The sequence below is a fragment of the Fusarium poae genome, chromosome 1 (genome assembly GCF_019609905.1).
Source record: "Fusarium poae strain DAOMC 252244 chromosome 1, whole genome shotgun sequence".
In the NCBI taxonomy this organism is placed as follows: domain Eukaryota; kingdom Fungi; phylum Ascomycota; class Sordariomycetes; order Hypocreales; family Nectriaceae; genus Fusarium; species Fusarium poae.
Genome location: NC_058399.1, coordinates 4,872,453 through 4,889,372, shown reverse-complemented (window position 1 = coordinate 4,889,372; position 16,920 = coordinate 4,872,453). Strand labels below are relative to the sequence as shown.

Genomic DNA, 16,920 nt, shown 5'->3' with positions numbered 1-16,920 from the left:
TTAAAGTCACGTGGGTATTACGTTCATCGTGAGGTTAGGTATGTAGTGGTAGCTGGTAGGCGCTATTCTCACACCCCACCACCCACATTCCAACACCAGTTGATAGTAGCTCTGAACCAGTTGTATTCTGTTTGATTCACAACACTTCACAGATAATACCTACTTGTCTTTGCAGCATCATCTTCAGTTTCTCAATTGTCACACAAACAACCATGTTCGCTCTCTATCTGACAGCCGACTTGCAAGGGTATGCCATAATTCGGTTTTCGCTATCTTGGGCTTCATTGACGTGAGGGGCAATCCCAATTTGACAGGGTCACCAACTTACGTCCTGATGATACTCAAGACAACCCTTTTTGGTACATGTTCAAGGTTCAGTGTACCTCTTGCCGAGAGACTCACTCAAACTATGTTGGAGTCAACCGTTTCGTACGTGCTGGTCAGTCTAGGTAGTAATTCGTTTACTAAAGCATTCGTTCAGGAGACAAATGAAATGAGTGGAAGCCGAGGAGAAGCCAACTTTGTATGGAAATGCAAGAACTGCAAGGTTAGTGTTTCTGAAACCGAACCGAGTATGTTTGCTAACAAAGTGTTAATTTAAGCGAGAGTCTTCTGCATCTGTCAAGTCCGGACCTGCTGCTTATGAACAGACCGAGCCAGCTAAGGCCCAGAAGATTATCGAATTTGACTGCCGAGGTCTCGAGTTTGTCGAATTCAAGGCAGAGGTACATCACGAGTTACCAATCGCCCAGGTTTGGATATATGCTGACACGATGCTAGGGCGAGTGGCTTGCCGAGGGTGCTGAGACTGGTACCAAGTTTACAGCCATCGATTTGGAGGAGGGCGAATGGTTTGAGTATGACGAGAAGTCCAACGAGGAAGTGAGCATTAACGAGATTAAGTGGGAGGTCCGCCGTTCGTAGAGCTCTCCTGAAGTCGATATTGAGTTGGCGTCTGAATGGTTGGGGCTCAATAACAGAGAGGTTGTATAGCAGGAGTAAAAAGAGCATACAAAAAAAATACTTGGTTTATATAAATAAAAGACCGCCACAAATACCGTAAGAAACCTTTACTGTTCACATAATGTACTTATTGTGAAAGATGTAAGTTGTTCAGTGAGGCTGGTGAAGTAGAAGCTCATCAGACAAGAGCCAGACCAACCAATCGTGCAGCAGCTTATATCTAATCAGACCCACCTTTTCGCGACTGTGGCCGTCAAGGTTCTGAACTCGAATGTGAGCAACTGGACTGGAACTCGACTTCAAAGCTGACTACAATAAAACCAAGAAGCATCAACAATCTCTCAAGCCTGTCACAATGTCACTGCCGGAGCTTCCAGGAACGACCAACTTTCTCACCGATGCAGCACACCTACTACGCACGACAGCCCCAGAGACTTCAGCTCATCTCATGAACTACCGCGACAGCCTTCTTTCACAATTTGGTATCTCACCGTCTGATGTTCAACGACAACACGTATGCGGAGGCTGCGGTCTCATAATGATCCCAGGCCAAGAAGCTGTGCTGAAACTGGAGGCTCGAAAAAACATGCGAGCCAAGACAAAGGGCAAAAAGTCTGGCATCAGCTCAACACCCAAAGACAACAAAACAGGGTCATGCAAGATCCTTCACTGCGACAACTGTCAACGGGACACAAAGATTGTCCTCTCAGCTCCCGTTCCTGCTGCAAGACGCAAAGCAGCACAAAATAAAGTTAAGAAGACTTCTGCGCCTGTCGAACCGCCTAAGCAAACTTCAAATGCCAGCAGTAAGAAACGCGCTAGAAATCGAAAGGCCGGACTCCAAGCTTTGCTTTCAGGTCAAAAGCAGCAAGCCGCAAATCCTCTCAGCCTTTCTCATTTTATGAAATGAGACCGCAATTGTTTGCGTTCGCTTCTATCGGATGTCAGGCATATCCGTCTTTAATTGGTCACATAATTCAAATTTATTGGGCAAATGGAACGAGCGATCTGAGTCATCTCAGGCTGCTACCATTTACTGTATCCCGAACATTCTAGCGCCAGCCTGCATCTGCCAAACTCTGCACCCTGGACCCCATGACATAACTAGGTCTAGACTTGATTGCCCCTCCAAAAATTTCATGACCCCTCTGCCCCTCCATTACATCGGATTCCAAACCACCAAAACGACCATTTTATCGATTCGATCTCACCACACAAAAATGACTACCGAAGAAGTCAACAAGCAGAATCCCGAGGAGTTTTTCCAGAGCATTGGCGACAAGGTCAAGAACCTTGCGCCTGCTGCTGCTGCTGATGCTCAGAACGATGACGACGAGCGCGCTGTCGAAGAGATCGAGTCTCTTTGCATGAACTGCGGCAAGAACGTGAGTTGAATCATCGCCTGACAAGTCGCACACCAAAATATCTAACAAACTCGCCAAGGGAGTTACTCGTCTTCTTCTCACCGCGATCCCGTACTTTCGCGAAGTCGTTATCATGTCTTTCTCCTGCGAGCACTGCAACCTCCAGAACAACGAGATCCAGGCGGCTGGAACTGTCCAGCCCAAGGGAACACACTACGAGCTGCGCTTGACAGAACTTGCCGACTTCTCTCGCCAGGTCATCAAGTCCGATACTGCGACCGTCAAGTTTATTGAGCTTGACCTCGAGATTCCTGAAGGCCGCGGCCAGCTGACAAACGTTGAGGGTCTTTTGACTACCGTGATCGATGACCTCGAGCTGGGACAAGAGGCGCGAAAGGAGCAGTCTCCTGAGGTCCACGTCAAGATTGCTGAGATCATCGCCAAGGGTCGCGCTATGCTCAATGGTGACTCGTTCCCCTTCCGTGTCTGGGTTGACGACCCTGCTGGAAACTCGTTCATTGCTCCCGATCTGAAGGACGGTGTTGGCAAGTGGGAGAAGCATGAGTATGCCCGAACTGACGAGCAGAACGCTGCTCTTGGTATCTCCGACACCAACGCCGATGATCATCAGATGCAGAACCCCGGTTTGAACGCCGACGGCGAAATCATCGCCAACGAAGTATACAGCTTCCCCGCCACATGCCCTGGCTGCATGCGTCCTTGCATCACCCACATGAAGATGGTCGATATTCCTCACTTTAAGCAAGTCGTTCTCATGTCTACTGTTTGTGATGACTGTGGATACCGCTCCAACGATGTCAAGACTGGTGGTGAGATTCCCGAGAAGGGTGAGAAGATTACTCTCGAGGTCAAGGATAGTACCGATTTGGCTCGTGACATTCTCAAGAGCGAGACCTGTGCTCTGGAGTGCCCTGAACTTAAGCTGCAGGTCAACCCCGGTACACTTGGTGGTCGCTTCACCACTGTTGAGGGTCTCCTCACTCAGGTCCGTGGCGATCTTCACTCCCAGATCTTCGAGGCTAGTGGCCCCGGCCAAGGTGGTGACTCTCTCGCCAGCGACGAGAAGAACCAGTGGACCGCTTTCTTCGACGGTCTCGATGCTGCTATCCGAGGCGACAAGCCTTTCACAATCAAGCTCACCGATCCTTTCGCGAGCAGCTACGTTCAGCCCCTCGTGGACCCCCCTGCTCCTGACCCCAGTATCCACCGCGAGAGCTATACCCGTACAGACGAGGAAGAGGAGGAACTTGGTCTCAAGGACATGAAGCTGGAGAACTACGGAGAGGACGATGAGGAGGAGAAGAAGGATGGCGAGGAGAAGACTGAGGCTGCCACTGAGTCATAGTACTAGAATGGCTTTGGTTCCTCATTTCTGTTTGTCTGATTAAAAGTTAAGCCCATAGATGAAGCAATGATTATTAAGTTTATGACCCATATAGTTTTCCCGACCATCAGCTGTTGACTTGTGCCTCACAGAATCTCACTCTAAGTCGTTATGAACTTGAAGTTCCATTAAGCTCTAGTAGTCAGACAAACCTAGGTTGATGAGTTGTTTAACTTAGTACCTATCTGCCTTCCTTTATCAAGGTACCTACCTAGGTACCTACTAATATTTGACCACTTATTGTATGGTACCGGGTAACCACGTGACGCTTGGAGTTGATATTCAGGATATGTGTCGTCGATTCCCCGAGCCTCGGTTCAGGGCGCTCCCCTCATGACTCCACTCTAACCGGGGGACACTCCAACTAAAGCAACAAGGGGATTTCCCCAGATGAGCTCCCCAGACTGACTTAGTCCACAGTAGGCCTCGGTTTATGATAAAAGAGAGCTTCATAATTTCTCATCTCTTGTATTTTCTACCCTGTCTATTAAACTCTCCAGGAGCCAAATAATATCACAATCATGTCTGACAAGGCACAGGATCGTATTAACGCCATTGGCAACCAGCTTCTTCCACCAATCAACAAGGTAGCTCCAGGATCAAGCAAGCTTCGCGTCGAGGGAAAAGTCGTCATCATAACAGGTACTTGACAATTATACTTCAAACCTTCACCATATCTCCTCTTACTCCTCCGTAGGTACAAACTCGCCATTGGGTATCGGCCGTGCCACTGCCCATCAGTACGCGGAAAGCGGCGCGAGAGCTCTGTATCTCTGCGACTTTGACGATACTCATCTTGAAACGCACAAGAAGGAGATCAACGCTGCGTTTCCAAGTGTGGAAATCCACACGAGATGCTTTGACGCTGCGGATGAGGACAAGGTTAAGGAGATAGTTGACGATGCTATCCAGCGCTACGGCCGATTGGATGTCTTCTTTGCCAATGCCGGTATTGTAGGACGAACCACGCTGTTTTCTGATTTCAGCAAAGATGAGTTTATGTCGATACTGAATACCAACACGTCAAGGTATGCACAATCTCTTGCTCAGCTTTCCATTCCATCCACGCTTTTGTCCTGCATCACCTAAATAACACATCCCAGTGTCTTTCTAGCAGCAAAGTATGCGGCACCCGCTATGATGGAGACCTCCCCAGACAAGCCTCATTCCGGGGGCAGTATCATAGGCACAGCCTCAGTAGCCGGTATCCGATCCAATGCCGGTTCCACGCCATACTCAGCCTCCAAAGCTGCGGTTGTGTCGCTGGCGCAGACAATATCGTATCAGCTTGCCGGGACTGGCGTGCGCGTGAACGCCATTTGCCCTGGCCTGATCGAGACCGGCATGACGGCACCCGTATATGAGGCTGCTAGAGCTCGTGGTAGTGAGAACAAGATTGGCCAGCTCAATCCTTTGAAGAGAGGTGGCAGAGCTGATGAGATTGCCCGCGTTGCCTTGTTCCTGGGAAGTGACGAGAGCAGCTATGTCAATGGACAGGCTTGGGCTGTTGATGGTGGGTTAAGCGCTGGACACCCTTTTGTTCCAGGAAGGCTCGGGTAAATCTTGCGACTGCAACACTATACTATCCTATGGAACTCTTATGATATCTTCTGTCATATATATTTCAATGTTATTAGCGATATTGCAAAATACATCATCAAACTTTTTCAATTTATCGGAAGCGATGCTGGCTTCGACCAGAAAGAGCGAAAACCGAGTCTCAGCTATAAGAATTAATCAGCTCATCCGCGTTTCCGAGGGTTAGTCCATTCTTATTAGTTTCAAAATACCACCTCTGATATACCCATCCGCAACCCATAGAGTATCAGAACCACGAAACACGATCCTCGCGCCAATCGCATCAACAAGCATCAGCCGAGAAGCCAAGAGTAAGAATCGCGATACGATGTCACGAAACAGGTTCTATCTTTATTCTTCTCTCACGTTTTGACTTGGCATCTCCAATCGCATCTTCGTTTGGGAACCAATCGTATTGGTAGTTGCTACGCCGTGTGTTTAGTAAAATTCATCATGACGGTGCTTGCAAAGATGAAGAAAATTTCGGTCCAAGTTTCGTACAACGAGTCAAAGAAATTATTGCGCACAGTCTTTTGCGGGAACAAGTAATATCAAGATAAGATGATCAATGCTAGATTGTCTGCCATGTCAAAGAGACGCGCTAACACGGTACAGTACTGTAGGTCAACGACACCATCCCACTTTCAAATGCATGATCCAGGAGGAAGCGTCTCCCTCAAGGAACTAGCATGTCATCACGCTATTACTGAAAAGTAAGGCAGTTGATTACCGGCTTCGAATAGTGCGGACGATGATATAATACCTTGAACCGTTAAAGAAAAGGAAGCCATTTCATTCGCCGTAAAGAGAGATTATGGGGCACAGAGTCGATTTGAGAGATCCATAGCACGAAACACCAACCAAAACCCGATCCTGACTCAAGGAACCCAGTATCAAGTCTCAACCCCTTGAAGGTCTTCTGAAACGCCCAACGACGGAGAACAAGTTGTTGATCCTAGGAAAACGCTCCATAACCATGCAATACAAGGGAAACATTACCGAAAACATGCCCTGATAAACATGAAGCCGCGTCACCTCGAAAACAAAAAAGACATAATAATAGAGCACCAACTATGGGCTTCCTCATACACCCATATAGTCCATCGCTCATATATGTACATCGTACCGTGATAAATTCCCATGCTTTAATTCGACCCAGATCTGGCCGCTAGCTCAATTACATACCTCGTGCATTGGCTCTTCTGTACATAATCAATCCACCCGATCTTTCGCTTAGCCTGCGTAATGATCGCCAGGGGTCAGACTTGATGGTGTTAATCAATTCCCTGCCCAGGATTGTCGGAGCTTTTGCAGTTTGAAACCCATTAGCTTGCCATTCGAGGTGGGATTTGCTGGCGTCAACTTGTAACGCGGAGTAGCTTTGAGCCTCGAATCTCTGTTCGTTAACGGGGAGTAGGGAGATGACAGACAACGTCCGTCCCATGTTTTACAGCTACTTTATAATATAAATAAAAGCCCAAGCCCCTAACCTTTCTCATGGGCCTTTGAGTCTCTCCATCGCCACTTTTTCTCTTTGCTCTTTTTTTAAACTCTTCAAGACTACCAGTTGCAGGCATCTGTGGTCAGTCTTTTCTTCTAGTCATTCCCTATTCTTGGTATTTTCATTTTACTCTTCAGTCCAAAATCAAACATGGCTGTTCTTTCTCTTCTCACAGTGGCTCTGGCCCTTTCTTCCCCGGCCATGGCCCGGCCTCGCCCACAATTCAACAATGGAGGTGATGCTCAAACACCCGGTGCTGGTTTGGGCGGTGGTCTCATCCCTACTGTCCTCCCTGGTGCCGGTGCTACTGAGACCGCTGGTGGTGGTCTCGGCGGTGCCCTTCCCACTGGTGGTCTCGGCGGTTTGTTGCCTGGTGCCGGTGGTGCCGCTCCGGACGGTGAGACCATACGCGACAAGATCGAAAAATTCCTTACCGATCTTCTCGGAGGTGGTGACAATAACGCTGACCCTCCTGCCGCCGCCCCAACAGGCGGAGCCGGCGACGGTGCCAGCACTGCTACTCCTGTCGCCACCCCCGGCAGCGGCGATGCTGGAGCCGACAAGCCTCCTCTCTTGACCCCTGGCAGAAATAACGCCGGTGGTGCCATTCCTACTTTCGTTGCTGGACCTGGCGCAGGTTTCGGAAACGGTGGAAACGATAATACCTCTGAAGATCCTGTTGCCCCTACTCTCATCCCTTCTCCGGGCAGTGGTCTTGATGGCCCTGGCACTGCTCCTGGCGCTGTTATTCCCACGTTTGTTGCTGGACCCGGTCAAGGCTTCGGAGACGGTGAGACCCCCACGCCCGGGACTGGTGCTGGTAACAGCAACGACAACGCTTCTGATGCTCCCCAAACCCCTACGCAGACACCTGGTAGCGGCAGTGGCACTCTGCCTACCGATGGCCTGGCCGCTCCTAGCGGTGCTATCCCTACCTTTGTTGCTGGACCAGGTAACGGCTTCGGCGAGGGTGGCAACGCCCCTACTACACCTGGATCTGGCAACGGCAACGGCAACGATAGCGACAACACTTCTGACACCCCCACCCAGACACCTGGCAGTGGCAGCGGAACTCGACCTGGCGGTGATCTGGCTGCACCCAGTGGTGCTATTCCCACCTTTGTTGCTGGACCAGGTAACGGCTTCGGCGAGGGTGGCAATGCGCCTGCTACACCTGGATCTGGACTCGGCGGCGGCAACGATGACTCCAACGATGCTCCCGAGACTCCAGGTCGCGGCAGCGGCAGAGGAGGCCTCCTTGATGGCCTGCTTCAACCCGGAAGCGGAAGCCAGACTGACTCCAACATTCCCACTTTCGTTGCTGGCCCCGGTAAGGGCCTTGGCCGCAGGGGTCAGAACAGCGGCCTTCAAAGGCGCGCTCGTCGCTCTTAAGATCTTCATGTACAACTAGACAGCGATGTGTTGGATCTCCTATGTTGAAAAAAATGAAAAAAGGAAACATTCGTATTCCAACGTTGTGTTGGGTATAAAGCAGGTCTTTTGGCCCTTCATTGTGTATCTACTTCCATAGCAGCGCCCGTTGTTGATAGAGCAATTTTGGCGTAAATACCCTTCTCCCAGTGCATGTATTCTGTTCGTCTTGCATCGCTGAGAAAGTCGTATTTGCCCTGAAACATGGTGTCTGCCTTCTTGACTTGCATCTTAGGCATAGTCTCTTCGTCAAGCATCGCAACATCCTCAAGATAGCCTCTTTGGCTCAGCTTGACGACATCTGCGATCCCTTGATACCAATCGCCAGTGAGCCATGATCGCTCGTTGACTTTGGCAACTGCATCATCGAAACTCTTCGACTTGATATTTGCCCAATCTTCCCAAGCATCCTCTTCTGATAATCCCTTAACGTCGACTTCCTGCCGTGCTCTGGTGAGTAGAGTAAGAATCTCTTTTCTTAGAGGTACATATCCTTGTCGGTCAATACCTTCTCCTGATGCAAGAGCCTTGACGCGCATGGTTACGAAGAAGTAGATTGCGGCGAACAAGGCTGTGACATTCTGCAGCACCCATTCATCTTCTGTTCTACGACCTCCTGGTGTAACTATAGCTTCCAGACCAGCAAGGATCGTAGGGGCGAGTTTCTTGTGGCCTGTTTCTTCGCATATCCATCTTGTCACTGGCTGAATCCATCCATGAAGATTGACACCCCTAAAGGTTTGCTGTGTCTTGCTTGTGGATTTTGCCGGGGTTCCACTTGCCCCCTTTGAAGGTGTTCTGAATTTTGCGAGGCTTTGTTCTTTCGTGGGTGTTCCTCTTGATGGTAGTGGCCGTGACCCATCAGCAGGTGACTCGCCAGCATTGCGAAACCTTGAACTTGGTGTTCTCCTTCCTGCAGCGGCTCGGCCAGGGGTTGAAGCGCTATTTGGTAGGATGTTGTCAAGATGAGTGTAGAGACGTTGGTAAATACGGGGTGGAATTGGCGGTCGAGGCTCGATAGGTGGAAGATCAAGAGTAATTTTTAAACTAATACGGTAAGCTTACATGGCTCGAACATGTCGTAGGGGTAACATACCGATCGCAAGCAATGTTTGCACAAGCATATAACCTTGCTATCTCCTCTTCTGCCTTGAGAGCACTCGCTCGATGTCGAGACTGGGCAAGCAATGAACCTGCAAGCTCTACAAGCGATGGTGGTAAATCAGAGCCATATGTTGGCATTAATGAGAGCAACGCCTGCTCAATTTGACGACTCATGGTGATGGATTTGGCTTCTTGTGGCGGTGAGGTTGCGCCGTAGCTTGTGAGGGGAAGAACCAATATTTGGAAGTTGATAACGCGGTCAAGAGAGGACGCGTTACGTAGCAACTAACTTTTGACGCCTGGTCACGAGATACTGGCCATAGCTTAATTGATCACCCCGCCAATTGACTTTATTGTCGATCGCCTTGATAAGGCAGGGTATGGAGATGAGTTTGTTGGGATTGGAGAAAATCGCAAGATGGACTAAAGGTCGACCTAGAGTAGGATCGCAGTATACTACTGTACATAGAGAAATCGTTCCTGTTCGAGGCCCTTTTGTGGAAGCCTTTTTAAGTTTAGGTTTGCATACCTTAGTACCTTTAACGGTCATAGAATATCAACCAAAGCCATGATATCCAATGGCCAATGACCCATTTGTTGGAGAAACAAACAATACTGCCCAGCGGCTTAGGTCCCTGGCACTTAAGCTTTGGCGGTTCTGTTCTAGCGGCCCAGGAACCCCTGGCAGCCTCCAAATCCAGATGGACCTACCGACCACGTTCACCCGGAGGTGTCCATTGAACCTCACTCCTTTATTGTGACCAGCTTGTCCAACCATCAATTGTATTTTAATACCCATCGCGCCAGTTTGGGTACTCTTCTCTTCTTCCGTATCACCTCCTCCACATATCCGATATAATGCGCAGTGGTATCTTCCTCAGCGTCGCTTTTGCGACCACAGTGTTTGCTCACTCGCAGAAACCTGTCGTGGACGCTAATGCCGACTGGATGACCAAACATATGGCGGGTGTGTTGTTTTGTGCTTTGTCCTGGAGTCTTGAAAATTATGCTGACATCTTTTTCTTCCAGAGGAGCACCATGTACAGGGTTGGGACGCCGACTCCTTCTTCACCCTCCACGACTACAACGGCGATGGCTGGTGGCAAGCTGCTGAGCTTATGCGAACATACGGTCTGTTCGACGAGTCAAACAAAGGCATGGCCGAGAAACGAAAGGACGAGGTTCGCGATATCCTACTAGGCCTGCTCGACAAGGATGCCGACTCTTCAGTCAGTCGCAAGGAATGGATGGACTTTATCAACTCGGGCAAGACACTCCCCGACTTAAACACTGGTCCTGGGCATCACGGTGACGACGAGTATGAGTACGAGATTCATCACTGGGAAAAGTACCACGACGACAATACCAAGCTTGAGGACCTGACACATCCCGAGGACATTGAGCACTTTAAGAAGCACGACGAGATGGAGGATGCCCAAGACCGCCTCGAGGCGATGCAGAAGCTCTCCATTGTTGAGGCCAACATTCCTCAAAAGTTCCGACGACAATAGATAATAGACGATAGATGACGGACTTGGACTATATTTTACATAGAATACCATGGCTGGAGCAGGGACTCGGGTGCGATAGTGTTATATGACATCATGATGGATGCGAATATATGTACTGAAGCTTAATATTGAGATAGTAGTCATGATCATACATGATATATCTAGGTTTTGTGAACACGAACGTCAAAGACGCAATGCCAGACGCCTGGCGCAAATGTCTTGACCTGCTCTATATGTTCAACATTGGCCACTCGATCTGTTCCTTGACACCAATCATCGAATTTGCGCTGGATTTCCTCACACCTTGTCTCTGTGTCATTGGCACCGACATTTTCGTGGAGATGAAGCCATGTTTCACCAGCTGGGCCAGAGATATCCCACGTATCTCGCCAAGTCGGCTCGCTTGTAGGAAGAAAGCCGCAGTTGATGTGTCGCACGTCTCGCGCAATATCACTACCTTGCAGTGACCGGATCCTTCTCAGGGCTTTCTCGTTGCTTTCGAGGAACACGATGATTTGCTCTCCTCCGTAAACAATCTCCTTAGTTGGTAAGGCGAGGTCTTCCCCTTGAACAATCCGCACGCTCCATCGATTTGCTACGGCGCCGCGCCTTAATCCTTCAACACTCCATGGGTTAATCTCCCAGCATAGGACCCTCATCCCAAGCCGAGCATACGAAAAGACAAAATAGCCAATGCCGGCATAGAGATCAACGGCCCATGTGCCTTTGAGTGTCTTTTCTCCCATATCCAGCAGTCTTGCTTTCTCTTTGACATTGCCTCGACTGAACATGGTCCATCTCGGCGCCCAAGTTTGGAATATTCCATTCTGTTTCGTCGAAGCCCACAGTGTCTTGTCGAAATCGTTTTGGGAAGGTTCCTCGGCTGGGGCATCTTGAGGGCCGAAATCTCCATAAAGAGTGCGTAGCCCACTTGGGCTTCTTCGTACGTTCTCATCAGCCTCCTCTCCCGCTTTGTGCAAAGGAATACCCTCATTCACGGCAAGATGAGTCAGTGTATCTTTTCCCTGCATTGAAATTCGCTTCAGAATTCCGGACCAAAGTTGTTGACATGCATCTTTGCCAAGATTTTGTAAAAGCGTTGTCCAAGATGGAGATGTGAAGCTCCCTGTCGGCAGAAGAGCCATGGGCTCATAGACTGTGAATCGCTTCGGTGCACTGGCCAATAGGTCGGCTCTCCGTGTCAAGTCTGACCCTGCGTTTTCAGTTGTAATCGAATCCAACCACTCGCTGATTGCATTGTGGATAGGGTTTCCCTTGGAAGCTTTTAGTTTTGACATGATGATGGTAGGTGGAGTTTGCAAATATTATCCACAGACTTGAGAGTTTTGATGCAAATAGATAGAGATTGACAATCCTCAGAGAAAAATCTCAAATACGGCCGGTATAAAGTCAAACCGATTTACGGCTATTCATTTATTTTCGTACTGACCCAACTATGTTGCACCGAGAGTATTTTATCTGATCTGAAATGAAATTGCAAAATCCCAAACAAACATTCGTTCACGCACCTTAGCCACATGGCACAGCAAATACGCATGTAATGAAACAAGCATTCACATTGACCGTAATTTGTTATAACAACTCTACCAAAACCGTGAGTATCCATTCCCTTTCCCACAAAATTCAACTCGAAACCACGGGTATTTTGACCCTATGCTATTCTACATGCAACTTATGCCATTAAGTCCGTTATCCGTACAATATCCTTCATCACAAGAAGTAATCACCAGGACCCCTCTTGAGCGCTGGGACATGTCTCTGATCATCAGGAACAGCAGAAAAGATGCTGAACTTGGGATTCAAGTCTTTATCCACAGCCATGATAGAAGCAACATTACCGCAACGGTAGCAGTAGTTGGGTGCCGACCATACAGTCACTACCGAGTTCTCGGGAAAATGATACTGGTAATTGTTAGTGTAACCTTTGCATCGCTGGGGGGACATTTAATACCTTGTAACCTTCGTTGACAAGCTGATGAGCTCGGGCAATCAACTTCAGTCCATTTACATGGTTGAATTCAGTTGCAACCTTGTCTCCAAATAACCATCCGGCTCCACGAGGGCTGATAGCCCACGTTTCAACGTCTTCTGGATCTGACCATACCAAGTCACAGAATGCACCCTCGTGAGGAATCTCCTGCGCACGGGCAACAACTCGAATCTGATCGATTGTCCTGATCTCTGGACTCAAACCTCCGTGGACGCAGAGAATCTCGCCATCGATGATGGCAGCAAGAACCAGGAAATCGAACACATGACAACAAGCTTTCCAGACTGAAGCGTTGCCATACTTCATCTGACACTCTTCATAGAAGCCGTACACCTGTGTAATCTGACGAGATTCGTGGTTACCACGGACGAGCACTATTCTGTCAGGGTATCTGTGGAACATAGTCAGCCACGTAAAACAGAAATGGCATTCAGGAATGCTTACTTCGCTTTCAGGCACATTAATAATGTGAAAGTTTCCAGGCTGAAGTACCCTCGATCCACGAAATCTCCCAAGAAAATATATCGATTATCGGCACTTTGACTTGACGAGTTCACCGTGACGCCAGATTCCAGACGGTCCGCCATGGTCGCATCGGGATCTTCGTCAGCCTCGCCTGCCTCAGTCTCTTCTGCGCCACTGGACGTCGCATTTTCGCCCGAAGCTTTTATCTTCTTCCTCAACTTAGGGTTTGTAATCTCTGTCGGTGGCTCGATATCGTCCGAGGTGATGACGGTGGTGGATGTCTTTGGCGCCTGCACGTTGGACTCGCCCGGCATACCGCCAGATACCCGGAAGAGCTCGAGAAGATCGTAGAATTGGCCGTGGATATCGCCGCAAACAGTGACGGGAGTACAGACTGGCTGAATATTGGATTCTGAGATACCAAGTCAGCAAAAAGCTGCAGGTCAGCGGCGAGCTCGAGTCTGGCGGTCTTCACCTTCCATCAATATCTCTTTCACCTTCTCGCACAATTCCTTCATAACACGCTCAGGCAGATAGTGGCACTGCTTGGCCTCCTCGAGCCATTCATCAAGACCAGCATTGGGCCCCAAGTTCGCAGGGCCCGGTCGAGGTACGCTTGAAGCCATGATCAAGCATGCCCAGTCGAACGTAGAAGGAGGAAGATGACAGCGGGGGAAGGATCTATCAGCCCAGCGTTGACTGTATTGCGAATGATGGCAGCAGGTTAGGTTACTAACGTAAGTGGTAGTGTAGTGGTACACATGCGGCGAATGGGGTGGGGCTTGAATAGGTATGGGCAAGACCTACCTTGGTACATACCTCCTATGGATTAGTAGTAGATGGATGGATGGAGGGGTGCGATAGTGAAACACCGGGAATTCTTCGGCCGTGACATTTAGGTAGAGAAACTATTAACTTCTTTGTGCTGAATCATTTGAGCTTCTTATGACTTTGATGTTAGACTTGGAATTCTTTCAAACTCTACTCGCACGCGTACACAACACACAAAGTAGACACTGGCCGCATGAGAAAGTTTCACCATCTGGTGGATAATCGCATATCTCATCTCTATAAGAACAGGAACAAGAAGGCCCCACTGCCACTGGCGGGGCAGCAAGGCCGCGACTCATCGAGCCTCACTCACAGTACTCGTTCACTCACCAACTCACTCAAGCCTTCTCGCAGTATCAACTGTGCTGCGACAACAGCCGAATAGACATTTGCGGCATGCAAAATGTCAGCTCAGACACCGCAAGTCTTGTCTAGACGGGCAAATGGGGGCTCCCAAGCATCAACGAATCAGAATTCTGAATCAACAAAGGTATACCGTGATCCTTGCCAATCAATGATTAAGTGACTGGCATATCTGACCTACCTCAGGGTAAGGGACCGCAAGAGAACAGTTCTCATGGAAAGGGCAGGGGAAGAGGTTCTAACGCGAGATCTGCCGAGACGAACAAGGTGACATCACTCCATTTCACAATAAAAGATGAGACCCTGGCTGACCATGATGAAAGCCTTTGAATGAAGGCGAGACTCCCAAGCCCACCAAGACTAAAGCGCATAATGAGGGTGAGAAACTCACGATACGCCGTTTGCCCCCTGGAATGACGGAGGTAGAATTCACATCCATACTCGGAAGTGAATGGGAGGCGGGCAAAGGCAAGGTTGATTGGTTTTGTTTCGCAGAAGGAAAGATCTCTACAGAGTACGTGGCGCAATATTTCTACAAAACAATCGTGATGCTGACTTGCCTTGGAGCCCCTCAAAACCTTCTCGACCAGGTCGCGCTTACGTTCATGTTATGAGAAAAGATGATATTCTCCCACTGAGCGAAGCAGTACGGAATGCTGTCTGGGAAGATGCAAAGGTGTCATTCAACAGCCCGTCCCTGATCGGCCCCCCCGTACTTGACTTTGCAATCTATAAGAAGGTCCCAAGCGCCAAAAAGCGAACCGATGCTCGTCAGGGGACCATCGACCAAGATCCCGATTTCATGGCTTTCTTGGAAGAACTTGCAAACCCAACACCGCCAAAGGAAACCGTCGAAGGCGAAGAGGGTGATGATCTCGGAAAGGCAGAGAATAAAGTTACGACGACACCACTTATCGAATATCTCAAGGAAAAAAAGGCAAAGAACGTTAAGGATGGTACATCTTCTAAAAACTCTAAGCACGGGCAAGGAGACTCGAGAAGTGGAAAGGGCAAGAGTGCGTCCAAGGAGGATGAACCCGCAAAGAAGAGAGGCAAAGACTCCAAAGCAGACAAGGCAGACAGAACGCCCAAGGAGACTGTTAAGATTCTTACTAAGAAGGCAGCTTCCGAACAGAATGTGGAGACTTCAAAAGCCAACTCCAAAAGCCAGGCCAACGACGCCAGCGCACAGGAGGCAGCACCTAAGAGCCGACGCGCGGGAATCTTGGCTGCTGCGAGGATTCTGCAACGAGACCTTGGTCTCAGTCCTGGAAGCGCGCACAGGAAAGCACGCCAAGACGCTGCCAAAGCAGATGCGGATTCGAAGACGACACCAGAAAAGGATAACTCAGCCCCCGCAGATGCCAAAGCTAGCAATTCTGAGCCCCCAGCTTCGCCAGTCAAAGCGAACGAGACTGAGGCTTCGGCTGCAAAGGGCAGGGGCGCCACTGCGAACTCCAACAAACAGCAACAAACGAACCGCAGAACACGTGGTGGTAAGAACGCAGACAAGAACAAGGAAAGGGATAATGAGAAGGACAACACCAGAGAGAAGGACAAGAACAAAGGAGGGCCTTCAGGACAAAATCAAGCCGCATCCAATCCCCCGATCGTTCTTCTCAAGAAGAAAGGCAATGAAGCCGAATCCAGTCAGCCAGCGAAGCCAGCAGCCAGCACACCTCAGACATCGACCACTCAGGGGGGTAGATCGAAGGCCGACAATACGGCTGGGAGCTCCAAAGGTGCTCCTGGCAAGGGAGCCAGCGCTCAGAAGAAAGCCCCTGCTGTTTCTCCTGGTGCTACTCGTGGCTTCGTCAAGCATGCCAACCCTTCTCAGGGAGTCACCGAGGCGCTGCTCAAGCAAACACTTTCGACATTCGGAACCATCACATTCGTTGAGATTGACAAGCGCAAAGGGTTTGCCTATGTTGACTTTGTTGAGCATGACAGTCTCGTAAAGGCCATCACAGCAAGCCCCATTACCGTGGCACAGGGCACTGTTCAAGTTCTGGAACGCAAGGATAAAAAGCCTACTAATGCAAACGCGCCTGCGCCTGCGTCTACGACGACACCGGCTGCTGGACCCCCTGCGCCAGAGAAGACGTCTGGCAGAGGTAGACGTGGGCGAGGTGGGGGCAACAAGGCAAAGGATTCTGGCGGCAATAACCAGGGCGTTGCTGCCGCCGCCAACTCCAACCCCAACCCATCGAACGGCGGCGGTTGAGGGCAATCGAGGCTTACAAATTTTCCTTGGACGCACTATTCCAGTGCGTAGCATGATATCCCGGCTGCGCCACTGTCCGAACTTTAGCCTCTGTTGCTAAGTCCATTTCATCACATTTGAAGGACAAGACATAGGCAGGAAGTCAAGGTCAGAATAGCGGCCATCTGAA

The 16,920-nt window shown here is 49.6% G+C and overlaps 10 protein-coding genes across 10 annotated transcripts; 7 read left to right on the top strand and 3 right to left on the bottom strand.

The window, feature by feature from the left end:
* Positions 1–212: 212 nt before the first annotated feature.
* On the top strand, positions 213–924 carry FPOAC1_001582 (uncharacterized protein; the record flags this gene model as incomplete). The annotated part of the gene is made up of 5 exons (XM_044846184.1): positions 213–247; positions 315–429; positions 482–547; positions 603–725; positions 781–924. 5 exons carry the CDS (start codon positions 213–215, stop codon positions 922–924), a joined length of 483 nt encoding a protein of 160 aa, XP_044712100.1.
* Positions 925–1,318: 394 nt separating this feature from the next.
* On the top strand, positions 1,319–1,873 carry FPOAC1_001581 (uncharacterized protein; the record flags this gene model as incomplete). Its single annotated transcript, XM_044846183.1, has 1 exon — positions 1,319–1,873. The coding sequence occupies one exon, from the start codon at positions 1,319–1,321 to the stop codon at positions 1,871–1,873; it is 555 nt and encodes a 184-aa protein (XP_044712099.1).
* A 310-nt stretch (positions 1,874–2,183) lies between these two features.
* On the top strand, positions 2,184–3,693 carry FPOAC1_001580 (uncharacterized protein; the record flags this gene model as incomplete). Its single annotated transcript, XM_044846182.1, has 2 exons — positions 2,184–2,348; positions 2,407–3,693. 2 exons carry the CDS (start codon positions 2,184–2,186, stop codon positions 3,691–3,693), a joined length of 1,452 nt encoding a protein of 483 aa, XP_044712098.1.
* A 560-nt stretch (positions 3,694–4,253) lies between these two features.
* On the top strand, positions 4,254–5,292 carry FPOAC1_001579 (uncharacterized protein; the record flags this gene model as incomplete). Its single annotated transcript, XM_044846181.1, has 3 exons — positions 4,254–4,374; positions 4,430–4,760; positions 4,836–5,292. 3 exons carry the CDS (start codon positions 4,254–4,256, stop codon positions 5,290–5,292), a joined length of 909 nt encoding a protein of 302 aa, XP_044712097.1.
* A 1,669-nt stretch (positions 5,293–6,961) lies between these two features.
* FPOAC1_001578 (uncharacterized protein) lies at positions 6,962–8,203 on the top strand (the record flags this gene model as incomplete). Its single annotated transcript, XM_044846180.1, has 1 exon — positions 6,962–8,203. One exon carries the CDS (start codon positions 6,962–6,964, stop codon positions 8,201–8,203), a length of 1,242 nt encoding a protein of 413 aa, XP_044712096.1.
* Positions 8,204–8,319: 116 nt separating this feature from the next.
* On the bottom strand, positions 8,320–9,520 carry FPOAC1_001577 (uncharacterized protein; the record flags this gene model as incomplete). Its single annotated transcript, XM_044846179.1, has 2 exons — positions 8,320–9,289; positions 9,339–9,520. 2 exons carry the CDS (start codon positions 9,518–9,520, stop codon positions 8,320–8,322), a joined length of 1,152 nt encoding a protein of 383 aa, XP_044712095.1.
* Positions 9,521–10,204: 684 nt separating this feature from the next.
* On the top strand, positions 10,205–10,857 carry FPOAC1_001576 (uncharacterized protein; the record flags this gene model as incomplete). Its single annotated transcript, XM_044846178.1, has 2 exons — positions 10,205–10,313; positions 10,376–10,857. 2 exons carry the CDS (start codon positions 10,205–10,207, stop codon positions 10,855–10,857), a joined length of 591 nt encoding a protein of 196 aa, XP_044712094.1.
* A 161-nt stretch (positions 10,858–11,018) lies between these two features.
* On the bottom strand, positions 11,019–12,155 carry FPOAC1_001575 (uncharacterized protein; the record flags this gene model as incomplete). The annotated part of the gene is made up of 1 exon (XM_044846177.1): positions 11,019–12,155. The coding sequence occupies one exon, from the start codon at positions 12,153–12,155 to the stop codon at positions 11,019–11,021; it is 1,137 nt and encodes a 378-aa protein (XP_044712093.1).
* A 433-nt stretch (positions 12,156–12,588) lies between these two features.
* On the bottom strand, positions 12,589–13,959 carry FPOAC1_001574 (uncharacterized protein; the record flags this gene model as incomplete). Its single annotated transcript, XM_044846176.1, has 4 exons — positions 12,589–12,780; positions 12,830–13,259; positions 13,313–13,745; positions 13,809–13,959. 4 exons carry the CDS (start codon positions 13,957–13,959, stop codon positions 12,589–12,591), a joined length of 1,206 nt encoding a protein of 401 aa, XP_044712092.1.
* A 608-nt stretch (positions 13,960–14,567) lies between these two features.
* FPOAC1_001573 (uncharacterized protein) lies at positions 14,568–16,751 on the top strand (the record flags this gene model as incomplete). Its single annotated transcript, XM_044846175.1, has 4 exons — positions 14,568–14,654; positions 14,714–14,794; positions 14,851–15,041; positions 15,095–16,751. 4 exons carry the CDS (start codon positions 14,568–14,570, stop codon positions 16,749–16,751), a joined length of 2,016 nt encoding a protein of 671 aa, XP_044712091.1.
* Between the last annotated feature and the right edge of the window lie 169 nt (positions 16,752–16,920).